The sequence below is a fragment of the Branchiostoma floridae genome, chromosome 9 (assembly GCF_000003815.2).
Source record: "Branchiostoma floridae strain S238N-H82 chromosome 9, Bfl_VNyyK, whole genome shotgun sequence".
Taxonomy (NCBI): Eukaryota; Metazoa; Chordata; class Leptocardii; order Amphioxiformes; family Branchiostomatidae; genus Branchiostoma; species Branchiostoma floridae.
This window is the reverse complement of record NC_049987.1, coordinates 8,690,220-8,704,674: the sequence shown is the minus strand read 5'-3', so window position 1 is coordinate 8,704,674 and position 14,455 is coordinate 8,690,220. Positions and strand designations below refer to the sequence as shown.

At 42.5% G+C, this 14,455-nt stretch overlaps 1 protein-coding gene across 1 annotated transcript; it reads right to left on the bottom strand.

Annotated features, from left to right (window-relative positions):
• Positions 1–2,644: 2,644 nt before the first annotated feature.
• On the bottom strand, positions 2,645–13,176 carry LOC118423586 (kin of IRRE-like protein 1). Its single transcript, XM_035831799.1, has 10 exons — positions 12,801–13,176; positions 11,018–11,165; positions 10,072–10,187; positions 7,363–7,614; positions 6,723–7,028; positions 5,502–5,624; positions 4,866–4,953; positions 4,434–4,558; positions 3,966–4,090; positions 2,645–3,640 (listed from the first exon to the last, which is right to left on the bottom strand). The coding sequence occupies exons 1-10, from the start codon at positions 13,159–13,161 to the stop codon at positions 3,515–3,517; spliced, it is 1,770 nt and encodes a 589-aa protein (XP_035687692.1). The 5' UTR covers positions 13,162–13,176; the 3' UTR covers positions 2,645–3,514.
• Positions 13,177–14,455: the final 1,279 nt, after the last annotated feature.

The following is a 14,455-nucleotide window of genomic DNA, read 5'->3' as shown; positions in this document are numbered from 1 at the left end:
GCCAAATTTCAAATCATTGCAGACATTACTTTACAGGCCTAGGCATTCGTTTCTTGCAAATCATAAGGTAAATGGCGAGAAAAAAGTGGTGTGAATTGTGATCAGGCATGTGTGGGTCGAGTTCCCCATGCCGTAAATTAACAAAAGACAGTGTCAAAATGTTTGATAATAATTCTCTTCCTATTTCAAGCAAAACGAATTGGGTGTCTGACTTCCAGCAGCACAATTTGACCCGCACACCTCAGGTCAGGTCAATTGTCCACGTATTTTCCTTCTCCCTTACCTAACATTACTGGGTGTCGCCTGCAAAGTAATGATCACAATAATTTGAATTTTGGTACATATTCATATAAGACTTTATACTTGACATCTATGCTTCGAAATCTGAGTTGTGCTTATTATTTCTCGGTAAAGCAGAGACCCCGCGTACATGTATAAAGTCTTCATTATATAAATGTGTACCAAAATTCAAATTATTGTGATCATTACGTTGCAGGCGACACCCAATAACGTTAGATAAGGGATAGCGAAAAACAAGTGGACAATTGATCTGCAACCTGAGGTGTGCGGGTCAAATTGTCTGATCACACTTCACCCTTCTTTTTCTCGCCACTTAACATCTATTCTAGAAAAAACGACTGCCGGGAAAGTAATGACTCCAATGATTTGTAATTTGGAGGATATTGATAAAAGGCTTCATACTATGAAGTTGTGCCTCAAAATCTGAGTTGTGCATGTTATTTCTGGGTTAGGCCGAGAACTTATTGATCACCCCTCGTAATTAATTCCCCAAAGCTATTTTCGTATGGTCAACCTCTAGAAGCTTCCTACTTTGGATGAGAAAATTAGGAATTTACTAGAACTGTACATCGCTAACATTGTGTCAATAATCGAAGGGAATTATTTACACTGTCCCTGAAGACTGGGGGTGGGATGGCAGCCAAACGCAAGGGATGGTTCGCCCCATTTTGTAGATGTTCAAGAACTGGGTGATTTATGAACATTTTTATAGGGCAGTTAAGCAATACGACATCATGGCTCACGATACCACGGATCACGTCAAAGGCTCCAAATACAAGTGTTGGATTTCAAAGTGTTGGATTTCACGAATTACCTCTTCTTCTTACGATATATATATATATATATATATATATATATATATATATATATATATATATATATATATATCGTCACTAATACGCCAGGTGCTGAGTAATGGTGGTATCTCACTGCACCTGGGGCACCGGTGCGACACTGCGGGGTTCGTTCACTGTGGCATGGTTGTGTTATTTTCGTCATCTTTTAATTTAGATATTGTATAATTTAGATTTTGCGTAATACGTAAAGGTATGACTCAAAATGTAAGAGAAACGTAAGAGAAAAGCGTAAGAGAATTCCTCATTCATCTCTGAATTCGTTGAGCAATCTTTCGAACCCCGCAGTGCCGCACCGGTGCACCATCTTAATTCTAGTAGAGTCTACATTGGCTAGGTACGATGAATACTTGTGCAGGGCTTCTGGCCTCCAGGATGTCAGACATTAGATGCAATTTCGATAGATCACTATAAAATTTAGACAACTTAACAGTCTGAGAATAGCCCGGCAATGAAAATTCAAATTGCTTCTATGATTGTATGGCAATTTGAAGAGTTTTATTGCTAAGAGAAATGGTCAGGCTACAGTACTGCGACAAAAATGACGAGAATGAATAAATGAATTCATAATAGAAACAATTCTAAAGCTAATTTACTCTTCCTCATTTATTAGCTGAGTATAATTCAGTCACCCATGGAAACGTTTGCCATTTAGTTGTTGCGATATACTCAACTGGATATTGCGTGGTTATATTTTCATCCATATGTAAATCTTTAATCCGTGAATGTCAATTGCCATCTTACGTTACTAAGCTCAACCTTGTCGTTTTCGTTTCATCTTTAAGAGTGACCAAAATCGATGGTAGTGCCAGTAGGATGGAAATCCCCCTTATCACGCGCGTGTGTTCCTTTGTCGCATACATAAGACTGTAAAGCCTTGTGGAGATTGAGGCTGATAGAGTCATTAACATGTAAGACCCTGGATACTGCACAGCCCGTACGGACGTGCCGGTCTTAAAAGACTCTACAGCGTCCGGGGAATTGGAAAAGAAGAATAACTTCCCCAACCAATTTTCCTGCCCGGTATTCCACATTAAACTTATTACTTGGTAATAACTCACACAGCGCTGTTGACAGCTAACTTGTCAGCTCCAGATTCTACCAATGTTTCAACTTCAAAATCCAATTTGGAAAACGGCTTTGATGGGGGTTGTTAGACAGCTCTAAGCTAAGGTAGTTGTCATTATGTACTGGCAGAGTCTACCACAGGGACCGTGGATCGTTGAAAAGTCCGATGAATAATACAAGACTACTGGTGAATTCATGCAGCAACTCAATATCTCATTTCAATACTTCGTTGTTCTTACCACCCCGAGATAAGACTCAATATTTTGTTTTGTGAGCAATGTCCAAGGAAACGATCGAGGGAACGTTCTCCGCCCACCGTGCAACTCATCGATCGTGAACGAATATCATCAACTGCAACGCGGCATCGCGCAGCCCTGGAAGCGTGAAAGAAACTAACAAAACCCAGAGAAATTTGAATTTCAGTCTTATATTTGACCAAATAACACCAACGCACTCTATTTATGTACCCAGCAGAAGCTCCAAAAGACAATGTAGATTGTAAGCTCGACATTTTACTGATGCATATTTCTGTCTACTCATACATGAAAGAAATATCAAAACACCTCTTCAGTATACAGTGCAATAGATCTCAAAAGTGGCGAAGAAAAAATGAGTTCTCACTCCATTAAGATACGTCTTCAATACGATACTGTTTCGATAAGTAAGTCTGGAATACCGACCTTATTGCGTCCTTCGGCGCCTGTTCTCACACATCAAACATGGCTGGTGTCTATACTATTATTAAGCTCATCTCGTTGGGAATTAGTACGATTTCTCATCTTACCGCTTCCACGCCCGGGGAAGAAGAACGTATTAGATTCGTTATTAGCTTCAGGATGAAGTTAATTACATGGATTTTAGAAGATCTGGTTGGCTTTCCACACGAATAGTTTGCGTCAGAGCGGCGAGCACTTCCGCCAACTGGAAAGTTTGATTGCAGAGTTACCAATTCTCGAGTAGTCATGAGCAGGATACAATCACCATGTTATCAAGCCGAAGATGAAAAGCTTGTATTCAAAATAATTGAAGAAGAGGACCTGATAATCTTTAGTCATAGTTGATTGTTGCAACCAGATCGTTGCATCCAAATGTCCGTTGTCAGCTTGCCTTGTTCATCGATTCTGACTTAAGTATCAAAATGTTCATAAAGTCCAGCCCAACAGCAGAAGTTAGCTTTCACGCTGAAGTAGTTACTCCTTCAAAAGGCACTCACATCTTCCATGTTCGTTTGTTAAAGGCTTGTGGTCTGTAGAAGACAGCTTGGCCATAGTTACTGTCAGTTTTTCGGTGCGTTACACGACTGGATGGCAGTCTTTCGAAAAGCCAGTCCCGTTCGAAACTGTGTCGGAGTTCCTGTGTTTCGTCGGAGTCAGTTTTAAGGTTTCGTCATTGGCACCATCTTCGATTCCATCCGGTACCTTAAGAAAAAAAGTAAGAATTTATACACTCTATACTGTACCTTATACCGTAGTCATTCAAGATACTGGAAACTTCGTTTACAGCAATGTACAGGTAGCTTCATTCTCAGCAATTTTCATGTGTATCACATTTATGTATGGCATGACTGGTTTTGGAATACGCTCTACTGTTGGTTTTCCAACTCTATTTCGGATCAAACCAATATAATGCTTCGACATAATTGTATGTCTGCAAATCTACGTATGGCAACGTGACAGTTCCACATTACTGCAAACGCAGCCAACGCTACGGCTCAACATTACTGCAACTACAACTGTGACGTACACGGTCAGGAACAGCCACTCTCAGCTTCAGGTCCTTGATGTAGTAGGGCCGGTTGATGACGTATCTGTCCCCCATGTCTCTGCCCGTCAGGGGTGAATAACTGTTCGTCGACTGGACCGTCATCTCTGCACAGGTAACAACAAGCCACATTTCAATGTCAGAGAAATCGATTACGGGACCAGAGCTGTATTGCCCCGAGGTTCAGCTTCGTCCTGCGTTGCAAAATCCTGCTGAATGTACATTTGTCATGAGCAGTTTCAGGTTCCTGCGTGTATCTATTCTGTATGTGAATTTATTTTTAATCCTTGTAATATATGCGAATGAATTAAAAAACAAACAATAAAGATCATTGAAAACATATAGATAACCATTCACATTAATACGTCATTGTGTACTAATAGGTTGAGTTACCTTAATATAGAATCGTTTTCAAACTTTAACAATACATGTACAGCTGTAGATACCTACGTGAGCAGGGGTGCATATCGCCACTGTCACTATTGACAAGGGGAGAGAAGTGCTTGGATGGAGTTCCTGTCGGTTGGAGCTCAAAAACATTCGCACACACGGTTGGTATGTCACCTCGAGGATTTCTGAAGTGGATTTGAAAAAAACAACAACACTTAGCATGGTGTCAGGCACATTTTCCCCTTTGGAGCGTATTTTGGCAAAAACTTTATAACATAATTCTTTGAAAAGTGTCTAAAGTAATGTGATTAACAAATGCCAATGACCAAAAGAGCCAATTTCAATACGCAGAAGTAGTGGTATGTCACAGGACATTAAAAAAAAGGTGAAAAAAATCAACTGAAATCCTTACAAGTACATTGGCAATGCTCGTAAGAAACAGCTTGTACACGCGATATAGATTTGAATAGTAGATACGTATGTTAAACCTACCCCAGAGGGTTAGATATCATCCTTCCACTGACATCGTTATCAGTGGGTGCACAATAAGAGAAGGACTCAGACGGCCTCGTTACACTGTCTGTGGTGACAGAAAACACTTTCTAAGTATGAGAAGATCTACAACCTTTGTCAACCCCTTTGTACCGGACCAAGTCCGAACACTAAGACGGTGACAAAGATTTGCTGAGGAACACGGAACTTTCCATCAGTTAAGCAGCAATAAATTATCCTTGTACGCTTTGCCGACAGTATAAACGTACCACAGTTGCTAATTTATTGACCCTAGTTCAAATGACACCACACATCTCTCCCATAAAGACGTACATTCCGTTCCTGTTGACAAACCCATTTCAGTATGCAAATTTCTGTTATCTTTTGTATCTAGATGTTCAGGATGATGACCTAATTTTTCGTACATTTCTACGTGTAACATCACATGTCAGCACTTTTAAAGGTTACATTACATTAAAAGGAACCGGAAAACACTTCATCATGCCATATCGTAAAATAACCACTATCCATCATTACGCCAAATTCCGTCACAGTACAGTGTTTCATAACGCATGACTACGCATTACGTTCCATCATATCACAACAAATCACATTTCCTCAATATTCAGTGCTTACCAGCTTTCCTGTGTCGATATTTCCACATTTTTCTAGTCCTAAGACACAACATGGCAATAATGGCGATCAGGATTCCAACGACAATGCCCATTGTAATGGCAGCAATGAGTACCGTCCAAGACTCTGAGAAAACAAAGAGAAAATATATGTTTAGTTCTACAAGAACTACAAAATCATCGACGTATAACATTAACACCATTATTTCCCGGATATTGTATGTCTAGGAATTTTTAGTCGACCAAGAGTAAATGGCGTTTCATTACACTTTATCATTGGCCCTAAGAAGTCAGGTCCCCCTACTGATTCAGTGGCAGATGTGGACCTTGATAAAGCAAGTCATTAGTCTTATGCAATTTTAAAGGGGATTGTTATATCTAAAGAAACATCTAGATCAAATTAGAATTAAAGATGGGGCTCAGTTGTAGTTGCAACAACAATCAATTAAATACGGAGCTTCATAACCTTAGTTACAGATGAGAACAAAACAGGGCAATGGAGAAAGGAATCTACTTGTAAGATCAACATGCTCCTTTTGTTGATAATGTTTTACACTCTAAAGCGTACGGTGTACGTGTAGGCGGGTTTTTAATTTCTTAATGGGGATTACTTGATTTGCTGCAGGCTTATATCATACAGCCGTAAAACGCATCTAAAATAGCCTGGATCATCAACGACTTCCACTTTCCTTAATGAAATTGCAACGGCGTATTAAACAAACATCCCATCAGAAGCAGGCAATATGCTGCACACGACTGTTGCTAATATTTCACAAACGGGCCGCTATAACGCAACTTCCGAACTTTATGAATTTGAGATGTATCCCATCTATCACAGATATTATTACGCACGTCCTTCAAGATGAGGTATGAACCGTTGCGTCGTTTGTCAACATTATTTAAGACAGAAAATTCATCTTAAAGGGCATGTTATATTGATGACCACCCACGTAAGGATACGCTTTTCAGTGTGTACGCACGAGCAGTCAATCAGAATATTCAAGAGCTTAGCAAGAAAAAGTACTGTAAATCTTGTCAACCAGTACAATAGGAAAGAGAAGAATAGACAGAAGGGAAACATATTCAGCAGTTTTAGCACCGGAAAAACACTGACATAAAGGGAAACATCTGTTTCCTAACAGTTTATGTGGAGATATAGATCCCAGGGAACCCCGGTGAGATGAGACACAGCATGACATATATGGAGAGGTGAAGAGATAGCTACCTGAAACTTCTACCCTAAATTTTTCTTGATCTGATCCAAACATGTTGGTGGCGGTGCAGATGTAGTCCCCACTGTGCACGGGATCCGCAGTGCCGATGGTTAACGTGCTCTGCGCATCTCCGCTCATCTTTACCGTGATGTCTCCCGTCCTGCCAGGCCGGTACTTTTTCTGGTGTCCCGAGACCCCCTTCCAGACCCAGTCGACGTAGTCTGGAGGGGGGTCTGAGGTGATGTGGCAGGTTAACCTGACCGTGTCTCCCCCTGTCACCAGGACGGGTGCGGAATCTGCCAGGACGTCTGGTCTGCCTTAAGTGGAAGGACGGTGTTGATTTGTCAGTTGAAAAGATCAGTATGAGGTTAATCATATCTATTAAGCCATACAAAAATTCATTTGGGTTGATATTTTGCAATGTCTGTACAAGTCAACCAATATAACCAAGCAATGAATTATAATGATTATGAATATTTTCATGGTTAACACAGACTAACACTATTAATAGGGAAATATACATTGTATGTCTAATTTCATGTCCTAAGTGTTATAGATAAAAAACAGCAAAGCATATTGCTGCCTTTAATATTGAATGTTATGTCGTGTGCTATAAGGCCTACTCATGCACATATGCATGCCAACACTAACCCATGACATTGATAAAGGTCTCTCTGGAAACTTCCGGGAATCTATCACTCCACGCCACGCACTCGTACAGGCCCTCTGTCTGGTAGGTCAAAGGTGACAGGGATAATGGGTTGTCTAGGAGAGTCCGGTTGTTCTTCCGGCGCCATTTGATTGTGGGCTTCGGATTTCCGTCGGCGACACATTTCAATTCCCAGTCCTGACCGAAAAGGACGCTGACTTGCTCTTCAAACGTTGGTTTGATGAGAGGAGGACCTGAAACCAGGGCAGAATAATGATGAGATATATATAGCTGCACAATTAATGGGTTACTATGGGGCAACACACATGGTGAGGCAAAAACGACAATCGATGTATGCAATATAGAGAGCTTGGTAGCTTTGATGTTCAGCCAGACGTTCAATTCGATTCTTTTTAAATGAAAAACACATCGATAGTCCTTGGTTGTCATGGTTACGCATTATCATGTGATGTTAGACAATGTGTCATGATTTAGATTATTGACTTTGGCTACGTTCAGAAATGAATAATGAACTCATGGACGCTTGTATGTCTTTATTAGGATTTGCGATATCTGAAGCACAATAATTGTTAGAGAGTTTGGGAAAAGATGTGATTGCATGGACGATGTAGGGTGGACATGCTGGCTCCAAGCGCGCCCGTCCCCAGTACACTACTTCAACAGGCTGCCATAGGATCATAGATCAGAGCCCACAGCAGTCTTCTTAGCCTTCCCCTTGGATTCGGAGCTCTCATTTGGAAAGGGGGTGTGGACTGAGAACTCCTTCAACTCAAAAACTCTTTGCATATGATGTCTGGCATAAGCTACAAATGTATCTTGAACACTTTATGACCGCCGGACAGTCTCAATGACACTCCTTCTAGCACGGAACATCTCTCTGAAGCATCGGGAAGTGTGCCCGGCACCTTGACCACCACTTCCGTAGATTGCTTGGATCAAGTATCCAAACCAACGCACTACGGTTCCATGACACGAGCTTAGGAATATGAATAACGACTGACAATCAAACCTAGCCGAAGAGTTATATGGATTTGCAGGAAGTGGTAACCAACAGGGTCTCTACAGTACTCTCAAAGCAATGTGTGGACAAAGGCACAATTCCCCATTCAGACCGCGAACGGTTCAAGTCTTATTACTGACAAAGCTGTCAGTCCTGCTCACTGGGCAAAGCACTGTCAAAAACTCTTCAATAGACATACAGACCTGGACAACAGCATTGAAAGACATCTCAGAGCTCCTAACAATGACAGAGACGAACGATCTGCCAACAGTAAGTAAAGTTTGAATGGCACTGAACTCTCTCAAGTGTAACAAAGCCACAGGACCTGACGGAATGCCAGGAGAAATCCAAAGAGCTTGGAGTGAGTCAGTCGCTCATTCATTCATCACTGCTGTCTGGAACTCTTGGTGGAATGTAAAAAGCTCTAACGTTGAGATAAGAATGTAGATAGGATAGACTGAAGAAAGAAGAAAGAGGTATCTTTAGTGTTGTGTGCTGGGAAAGTCCTCATAAAAATACTGCTGCTTAGACTAATCAAAACTGAACATAGGCTACCAGAAAGTAAGTCCGAGTTTATAAAAGAATGATGTACCAGAGGCATGATATTTGCAGGGAGCCAGGGAAATGCAGGCAGCAACATCAAGACCTCATTTACACGGTAAACCGACTTCTGTTACGGGAAGTGCTTAAAGTCACTTAAAGTTCTTAGCTGCGTTGTATTCACTGCATGACGGAGTAAAGGTAAGGGTATAATACGGAGGAGAAAATTGTGCCATGAAAGGTGGTGGGATTGTACCCGATATCTTCGACTCTTTAATGCCATGTAGAACATTTCACACACTGGGCTCAGTGTTAACACTGAAAAGGCTGAAACCATGAGTCTAGAATAATCCCACACAGCCCCAACAGACACCACTCTGAGGAACTCCTTCACGTACAGTGGATCAACGCTAAGTGCCAACTGCGACATTTATAAACGTAAACAGACAGGGACGGGTATCTGCCTCCTCCTGACAAGATTGCGAGTATTTAGAAAACCGACCAGCAAGAACAAGGGTGCTGTTTACTGAGCAGTTTGTATCTCAGTCTTAATGTAAGCAAGTGAAATGTAGACTCCATGTAGAAACCACTTTCGCACCATCGAACACTTCCATACCCGCTGCCTCCAGAAAATGACGGACCTCAAATATTAAATGGTCCCCACGCAGAGATCCGGCGCAGGGTCAACATTTGGACTCTAGATATACTACTCCACAGACAACTCAGACGGCATGGAGTGGCGTCCTTATGAATTCCAATGGAAGCCTTCAGCAACGTAAGCAAGCAAATGTATGCTTGTTTAGGTTTTGTGTGTCTTTGGCATTAAAGAATGAGAGTTTGCCACTAGAAAAAAGACCGGACTGTCACTTGTTATTTTACGTGCTAGCGCTGTGAGTCAACAAAGGTCGCAGGTTTAGAAACCCCGTCGTACAGACAAATGATGATAAAATCATCTTTGTTACTAAATTTCATTTAGCGGACAGTTTGTTACATCTGAGCGTAGCGTGATATGATTTCTAGTCTTTGAACAATTGTCTTCTATTTGCTGTCGATGTCAGGTTGGAGATGTAGGCTCTCGGAGCCGACTCTCAGGTACACAAAAATACCAATTGAAACGTAGCCTACGGCAAGTCACACGACTTGTACTCACATATCACTTCCACGCTGATAGTTCCCACGCCTCTCGGTTCGACCCCGTTGTCAGCGACGCACTTGTAGGTGCCGCTATCCGCCCTAGACACCCGGGGGATCCTGAGGGTGTAGCCCCTAAACACACAACGGGATCGATTTCAATTCATGGCACCGAGATTCATAAATAAAACGAATGTGTGTACCTACGTAGGCTTTGCTACCTCATTTGTTTCGACGCTAAGAAGTCGTGTAGGTCACCCAAACCTCCCCCGGGGACCCAGCGTCGGTCTGACATTGGCCGCCATTTCCACCAAGTAGCCAAAGAATTGAGCATTAATGCAGCTCTACAGTACTTCAGGGGATTGTGAACCCCCCAGTTCATCGCACTTTGCCCCCGATAATCCATTGCACGGCAGCCTGTGGTGATTTGGGGTAATGAAGTGCTTCATCTTCTTCACCCTTACGGAGGCAGGGCAAGGCAAAATGACTGTCTCTACTTAGTATACACCGCAGAAAATGGCATCTTTCAGGGGTATAAACTAGCAATTGATGTAGTGATGAATCAGCACTCGACTAACTCAGTGCAATATCTTATGTAATAGCATGTTGATTGGAACTTCAGACGGAGGAAAAGTATAATCATACAAGTTTACACGGTAAATAGTTTCCGCACGTTAACGTCATGGCCCAGAGTTGAACCTGCAATACATTGGTATGACAGAGGCACAGTAAGTACAGAGAGCCTTGTTTAGAAATTCCTTGTTCATGTTTTTCACATTTAGTTGATGGTTACTAGGCGCTGATGCGAACCTCTCACACAGAGTGCAAACTGCATGATGATTATAGCTAAAGTAAAGTGGTAGGAGACATGGAAGTTGACAGATCATTTAAAAGATATATCCCCCATTTGTGTATACGTATCTTGTTCATAAACATAAACGGTTACATTGATCTTCATAGCATACCTCCTTTGGGCTCTAGACGGAGACTTTCCTCCTATTCTAGTCCATTGTAAGACAGACGCAGGGTTGCTCTCCACCAGACATGTGAGATTGGCGGGGTCTCCCTCCACGACCCGCACGGATCTCACGGGCAGAGTAACCGTCGGGGGATCTGGAAAGGCAGCATTCATCATCAACTCGCAACCCTTCATACTAGTTACTACATCATTTATGTTTGTGTGTCACAGATCTAATATAAAATCTTAATAGTTGGAGTTGTCCCAATCCTTGGTACGTTGCCCAAACTGCCCGGGTCTTTTCGTACGATACTGGATTACATTGTGAATACATATACATTTCCTATGTGGATATGTAAATTTGCTATATGATAATAAGCCGTCTGTAACACCATCTAACAACTGACAATACTAGTCTGTGCTAAGTTGAATGTAGATTTCCGCTGTTACCACGACCCGAAAATATCCCCTTCCTAAGTTGCTGGGAGGTTTATGTTGAACAAATTCCCTCACACTTGCCCCCCACCTGACGCGTGACTTCACCTGGGTGTGAAAAATGCCTCCGCCGTGCGCGAGAAGAGGATGGCCTGCTCGTGAATGTCAACCTAATTGTCGTGGCAAAAGTTCACCGCGATATTGCCCAGGGTGCGTAAAATAGCTGATATAAATTTTCCTGCTGTAAAGTGAGCGGACGATCCCGCTGCTCTGAACCCAGACGTGGGATTGAGGGAAAAGTCATGTTCTTCATGCTTTATAGGCTGCGAGTGTTAAGCATTCGGGCTAAACTGTTATTGATCAATTCTTTGTAAATGTTGGGCGTTACTGCAGAAGGGTCTTGTAATGCTGGGGTTGTTACGTCGTCCGTAACTGCTTGTAAAATGAGATGTATGATAACAACAGACGTAACATAATTCGAATTTTTTAATAGTCTAGTGGGTGAAATTTATATCTAATAACCCCATTACTATATTTTTCTACTGTCAGAAATCTCATTGGAACTAAACGTTTATATCTGTATTTGGAACATTTAGTCACTTTCACAACTAAGAGTAGCTATTCCAGGGGGCAGCCAGGAAACGTTACGGCGTGGCCTTGGTGGTTCTGGGCCTCATGTTTCTTTATATGTATGCATGACAAATTCACAGCCTAACGCTCGGAAATGTCAGAGCGAGTCCTGACGCCGAGGATATAGGATCAGGACCTTCGGTATCAAGTGTAAAGGTACATTCCTGCATTTAGATGAGCACTTACCCCGGAGGTTGGCAATTAGTGCAATTTGCGCATTGACACAAACACAACCGACACTGCTGATGGATTACCCATCTTTTTATACCGGGGCTTTGGGAGTAAGCGCTGTTTTGACAACCCAAGAATATGCTTACCAAAGTGTATAGTTTTCTGTATTTGTACTTTCCAACTATTCCTGTATTTTAAAAAAACCCAGCTCTACTAGCATAAATATACAGGAACCCACATATTATACAAGTAAATTCGTCTGGCCTAAAAGAAGTCAAATTCAAAACCAGCTTGATTTTTTTAGATATTTGCTTTCGGACAGACGAGGACAATGTGGCACCGCACTCAAATTTTAGTAACTTATTTTAACAATGCCACATACAAAGTATAATGTAGAATTTAGAATACAGTATACCATGAGAAGTAGTGTCATTGACATTGTGTCTTATCATTCTTATTTCTATGTTACATGATTTGAGATCTCGGGCATATATCTGCAACAAAGTTGTTATTGTTATCCTTTGTAAGTATTTCAGCTGTGTGAATTTACTCACAGTTGATCTGGAGCATTCTGGAAGTTGTTTGTCGCGTTGTCAACCCAGGTAGAACCTGCTCTGCCACACAACTCAGGTTGACACCATTGTCCCACCTCTGGAGCTGAGGCACGACCAGGTCGAGCGAGGCTGACGACACCCCCGCGCTCTGGCCGGGTGTGCTGGTGGGCAGGACGTACTGCTCCGTGCCGTTGTACCATTTCAGGCGGGGAGGAGGCCGGCCCCCCTCCGACAGGCAGGACAGAACGAGCCCTTCACCGGCAAGACGCGGCCCAACGTCGCCAGAAATTATGGGTGACTGGGAGGGCGGAACTGGAGGTAACAAATATTTCAAGGTCAGCAAAACACAGAGAAAACACATCAAAGAACTATTAGGAATGCTCCTTTAATCGTTCATGGCAAAGAGCAGAGAAAAAATGACAAAATATCGCACCAAATTACCTGGCATACTGCCTGCTTTCAATCATGTTATAAAATTAATTCAGCTAATGCCTAGGTTACACATAGCTGACTTTGTCTCCCGAACACTAGCCGACTCTTAGCCGACCCAAGTCGGCAGTAGTTCGGGAGTAGTCTGACCAGTTTAGGCCACGCCTATTTTTTAGCGCCGAACATGTCCCGAACACCTACCGACCAGTAAATGACTTACTCCCGACTGTGTCCCAAATGCTAACTAACCTATCACCAACCATCCCGACCTCTAGCCGCAGACTGCCGAATCACTCCTGACTGATCCCCAACCGATTGCCGACCCCTTTTCGACTTGAAATAGACATAATCAGCGATTTTCAAAAGAGTGCTCATTTTCGTTTTTAATCAAGAATGTCCTTTGTTCTATTTGTAAACATCACCAAGAGATCAAATTTAGATCACATATAGCTCCAGTGCGGCATTTATGGGTCTTTTTGCTTTGGGCTGGATGTCGGTTGTGTGAAGTTCGGGAGTGATTCGTCTATACGTTCTGGCAATAGTCTTTTTGCTTGGGAATGAGTTAGCAGAGATTTATCTAAGGTCTTGGAGTGAATAATTGGTAAGTTGGAAACAAGCTGGGAGTAAATCAGCAATGTTTATGGCGTGGTTAAGATTTAATTTGACTGCTGACTTACTCCCGAACACCAACCGAACACTAGCCGACCGTGCCAAACACCAGCCGACCACCAACCGACCCATTCCATAGTTGCCGTTCAGAGCCGAATGTTTTGAACATTTCAAAACATTCGGATGGAGCAGCCGAACGCCAGCCGACTCAGCCGAACGCCAGCCGAACGCCAGCCGACTCAGCCGAACGCCAGCCGAGTACAGCCGACTAGCTCCCGAATCACTCCTAAACCATAGTCGGGAGAGAGTCGGGAGCCAAATTCGGCTATGTGTAACCTAGGCATTAGACACAACAAGCAGCATACAAATCCCATTAACAGCATATTCGGGTTAGCCGAGGGCATGTGATGACTGATCACGTGTCCCGTATGTAGGAAGACATATTGATTTGATGACAGCTGACGGTTTCTATTTCTTGGAAATACGACGATCACCTACATGTTTGTAGGGCTTGCCTCAGGCGTGGCTTCAACAAAATTAGATATCTTACGTATCGATTTTGGCTGAATACGACATTGCCAATGACATGATTATTTGTCTAAAATTAGATTTCCGCC